The sequence below is a fragment of the Gigantopelta aegis genome, chromosome 1, assembly GCF_016097555.1.
Source record: "Gigantopelta aegis isolate Gae_Host chromosome 1, Gae_host_genome, whole genome shotgun sequence".
In the NCBI taxonomy this organism is placed as follows: Eukaryota; Metazoa; Mollusca; class Gastropoda; order Neomphalida; family Peltospiridae; genus Gigantopelta; species Gigantopelta aegis.
In genome coordinates this window covers 26,863,210-26,868,525 of record NC_054699.1, presented here as the reverse complement: position 1 = coordinate 26,868,525, position 5,316 = coordinate 26,863,210, and the positions used below count along the sequence as shown (strand labels likewise).

At 36.4% G+C, this 5,316-nt stretch overlaps 1 protein-coding gene across 1 annotated transcript; it reads right to left on the bottom strand.

The window, feature by feature from the left end:
• Positions 1-957: 957 nt before the first annotated feature.
• LOC121367555 lies at positions 958-5,191 on the bottom strand. Its single transcript, XM_041491809.1, has 2 exons — positions 5,053-5,191; positions 958-2,291 (listed from the first exon to the last, which is right to left on the bottom strand). Exons 1-2 carry the CDS (start codon positions 5,159-5,161, stop codon positions 1,459-1,461), a joined length of 942 nt encoding a protein of 313 aa, XP_041347743.1. The 5' UTR covers positions 5,162-5,191; the 3' UTR covers positions 958-1,458.
• Positions 5,192-5,316: the final 125 nt, after the last annotated feature.

Below are 5,316 nucleotides of genomic sequence, written 5' to 3'. Positions count from 1 at the left end.
ATAAAACAACTCAAAGACAGTTTGCAGGTTTGGTGGCCCACTCTTTAATATAAAATGCTAACTATGCCAGCAAGTGATTATAATCGAAACTTTATCGGTTGAAATGATGATTGATTTAAAAATATAGTCGCAGTAAATGTCAATAGTAATTGCTTCAACAGTTTAAATAAGTAATGGAATTGCTACACGTATGCTGGGGTCTACGTTTATTTTCAAATGTCATGCTTTGTTTTGGTTGACACCACTATAGCACACTGATTTATTAATCATCGGCCATTGGATGTTAAAGATTTGGTAAATGTGACATATAGTCTTAGAGAGGAAACTTGCTACGTGTTTCTATTAGTAACAAGGGATCTTTTATATGCATCATCCCACAGACAGTATAGCACTGGCTGGAAAGAGAAATAGCCCACCGATGAGCATTCCTTGTCATTCTAATGTTTGTAGTAGTTTTAACGATAAATATCACCACACAACTCATCACTAAAATTTGTTGTTTTTATTCTAGTTATGAGTTTGATATTAATTATCAGAAACTATCTGATATTTCTGAGCTATCAACTAAATTGCATGGATGATGTACTGAAATCTTCAGTTTGCTTTGCGTTCAATCTCACCAAACAACTGTTTAGTAAAGTTTATAATGTGATTTTCTTCTGACCAATGAAGTTTGTTTTGTTTAACACCACCACTAGAGCACATTGATTTATTAATCATCAGTTATTGGATGTCAGACATATAGTCTTAGAAAGGAAACCTGCTATATTTTTTCCATTAGTAGCAAGGGATCTTTTATATGCACCATCACACAGACATGATAGTACATACCACTGCCTTTGACATACTAGTCATGGTGCACTGGCTGGAACAAGAAATAGCCCAATGGGCCCGCCGATGGGGATTGATCCCAATCCGACCGTGCATCAAGCGAGTGCTTCATCACTGGGTTATGTCCCGCCCCTTTCTCCTGACCAAAAAGAAAGAAAAGAAATGTTTTATTTAACGACGCACTCAACACATTTTATTTACGGTTATATGGGGTCAGAGTTTGATACTGATGAGAAAGTATTTGTTCTTTCATATCTATCAAACCCATTGCATGTATGGTTTAATGAAATCTTTAGTTTGATTCACATTCAGTGTCACAATATAACCAATTGATAAAATGTATCATGTTTTCTCAGGGGCCTAGCCCGAGATTTCAGGTGATACGCAGACTTTTTCGGCGAGCAAGTACATAGAGCATACACGCATTTACATCATATATAAAAAAATATCTGTAATCTCAGGTGGTACGCAGCTGTGTACCTGTGTATATGGAAGCTAGGCCCGTTTCTAGCTCAGACTTTGATCAAGATTATGAGAAAATATTTTGGCTATCAAAAGTACTACATGTATAGGTTAACGAAAAACTGATAGAGCAAAGTTTATTGTGTTTTCTAGTACAGAGTTTGATCAAGATTGTGAGAAAATATTTTGGCTATTAAACGTATTGCACGTATGGGTTAACGAAAAACTGATAGAGTCTACCTCACTTACAATATCATCAGTACAGTTTATGCCATTCTCCTTTGCACCTTGTAATATCGATGGCGACAGATTTGTACTATCTGAGCTATCTGGCTGATTGCTCGCCACATCTAATGGAGAATGGAAAGAAATATCACAACTCTGGGTATCAGTAAACTGAATGGTATTTTCACTGTCAAAAGAGGGAGTATCATCACCATGACAACAGTGCAAGCTGGTTTTATACTGTTTCGAATGCATGTTGCCTCCCAGCGACAAATGTTTGTAACAAGAATCTGAAAACTGCAAACTCTCTGTGCATAATCTATCACAAACATATTCAACACGATCACAATTTTCACCTTCTCTCAACCTACAATTGTGTAAAATATTATTTTCATCATTTGTACAACTTAAACTTTTCAATGACTGTACATCAGGAGAAGCTAATCTTCTCTTGCTGGAAGCTTCATTACGAATAAAACACCTTGGTTCATTAATTACAGGCGAGTAATTAGATGCTAAATTGTCATCAATATTTTCTTTTTCGTCGTCTGCAAAAACTTCAGATTTCGTATTTTGGCCTAGCACTAGTTTACTTCCAGGTGAATCTGCAACTGTTAGTCTTTCTGAGTCAGTGTCACTTGACGATGATGTATCTATGCTGGAGTTGGATCCATTGTCGTGTAAGGCTTTAAGAGTTGTCTCCCTTGAATCGTTCAGCTCAGAGCTAGAATGGTACTTGTGTGTCACTGGTTCAAATTCTGTTTTCTTTAAATCTGTAAAATTAGAAGAAATTACAACTCAACACATTTTATTTAGTTATATGGCATCAGACATATGGTTAAGGACCACACAGATATTGAAAGAGGAAACCCGCTGTCGCCACTTCATGGGCTACTCTTTCATCCAAAAATATTGAGAGTCCATGACTCATGACCGTATATTTTGAGAGTCCATTAGGAATGTAGGAGAGTCCACATTTGAAGATGAATTGATATATCCAATAAAATATCAAGTGAATTGTATAACAACTGACAACACAAAAACATTGACATTTAAATGGTTTTATGTCGCAATAAAAAGTACATGAACATGAATAAAAAAAATTAATTATTAAAATGTATGATAAAATATAAAACAAATACCAGGTAACTCATATATATTCAACTAATAATGACACAAAAGAACTCAAATACATATGTATTTATATTATATAAAAGAATTTTCGGTTTGGCGAAAAAATTTGCGAAAGATTTTTTTCCATCGTGATTTTAGAATCAAACATTTTCAACCAGTTTTGTTCAGTTGATCCGCCTCACGGTGTGAATAAGCACTGTTTGAATGTCCACGTGGCCAGTATACTATTCAGTAGTATAGGTTGCACAGTACCAAAGAAGAGAATTCCGTGTCAAAGTTCGACGTCAAATATTTACGGAGTAAAAGCAGCTGTGGGTGTGATTGGTAGTAATATGTAACATTAATTATTTCTGCAAATACTATTATCCATTGACAATAAATAAATACACTTTTATTTGTTTTACAGTTGTTATGCAGTATATACCAGAGGTTGAAACTAATGCAGGGTACCCCCAAAAATGGAACTGTAATTTTCAGCAAAAATGAGGGTTGCTATTAAAAACATTAATTAAATTTCTTAAATGATACGTGATGTGCCACACTTTCTATTGCTGTACTTTCTGGGTGTGTTGAAACGCTGCTTATATCAGTTTTATTAGTAAACGTTAACATTATCGGCAATAGGAATTGATTTGGTCTATTAGAACCTGTACTGCCAGCTGCTTGTTGTAAAGCTAGAAAACGCGATTAAATAAAATGAAATACTGTTTAAGACATGTTGCATTTTTTATATTAAATGTTTGATTACTAGCGACAACAAGTTTTACTTTTTATTAGTCATGTTTTTTGTACCGGTTAATGTCGTAAATCTGGGCCACGTGGTTGAGTTCATTTCCACGAAGTGGGTGCATTGATGAGGAATACATATTGTTTCTCACTTATATACAATCATTATTAGTTGAAACTTTCTACGTTTACAGATTATATTTCAAACATATTAAATGGTGAAACTATAATTCATTTGTGCTATATCGACTGATATAATACTAGCGCCGACATGATACATCCCAATTGTTTTGTAGTTGAATTTACATGCGTTAAGGCATGGCCGCTAACAAATTTAATAATAATTTCCTTTTAAATCATGAATGGATAATCTTTAATGAGAAATGCTCCCAGAAAAAGCAATCAGAGTAGTTGTCACAACAGTAATTGGTCTAAGGGGCCTCAGTCATCCCGATCATTTCGCACCTTTGATAACACCGACAGAACCGATTCACAAAGCAGTCGTCGACAGTCGGTGATCAAGTCAATCAACTACAAGATGACTTCTCATTGGTTGCAATAAAACAGTGATCTCCATTTGTCTCACACAATGAATGAATAGCCCCACCTGTAAAAACATTGACGTATGACCGGAGATATCATTTCCGGGCAGCTTTCTGGAGTGATCAACTGATTGTACCACAGGGACGCATGTCTATGCAATATGGTGCGTCCCATCCTTGATCACTGCGTCAGGGACCCGGGACTCCGGCTCCATGAGAACCCTGATATGCACCATCCCACAGATAGGATAGCACATACCACTACCTTTGATGTACAGACATGGTGCACTGAGCGAGAAATAGCCTAATGGGCCCACTGACAGGGATCAATCACAGACCGACCGTGCACCAAGCGAGCACTCTACCACTGGGCTACATCTCACCCGAAAAAGACATTACAATATAGTCATAACATCAGGGTTTCTGCCAGAGGGTAAAATGGGTATGGCGCAATGCCCAAATGTTTTTGCAGATCCCCCCCCCCCCCCAGTTAACTTTTGACAAAATGAATTGGTTATCATTACTGTATGATTTTCTTAACCCTAACCCTAACCCTAACCTATTTTCTTTCTGGAAGAGGCTCTCCATACCCACTGTTGACTGTGGTTGCAGTCAATTCCATAGCGCCATACCCAAAAATTTATTTCTGACTGAAACACTGAACATCATATTTCAGCTTCATTGTTTGATAACCTAGTGTTGGAAATTGGTTATAATCAGTTTGTAATAACTGATTGGGCTAATGGATGTCAAACATTAGCATTAGAGAGGAAACCTGCCAAATTTTCCCATTAGTAGCAATCTTTTATATGCACCATCCCACAGACAGGATAGAATATACTATGACCTTTGATATACCAATCGTGGTGCATTGGCTGGAACGATAGAAATAGCGCAATGGATCCACCGACAGGTATTTCTAATCATTCTAATGTTTTTAGTAGTTTAATAATGTAGATTTCAGTCTACATTTTGTAGGAAATTAACAGCATGTTTCTGCATTTATTTTTTAGTTAATAAATAATTTGGGGACTTTTTCTGTTCACATAGCTAGCTAGCCCTGGTTTTGGTATTGAAATACCAAGCAATTTTGTAGGAGATCCAGTACCTTTAAGTAAAGGTTGTTACACACCTGATGACTTGAAGAAACTGAGCAGACTACTTTGTTTGGTGGTGGTCTTCAGCTGTAAAGGTGGCTGGGAATTCTGAGTCAGTTGCCATAACGATGAATTTAAAGACATCACACGGGCCAGCCGACTCCTTTTAGGGAATTTCTCAGCAGGTCTCACCTTGAAAAACAAATTAAAAATATATATATTATAAAAAAACTAAAGAAAAAAATGCCTGAATTCAGATGGCACAGACTACAGAATGCCATTCAGAATGCACAATATTT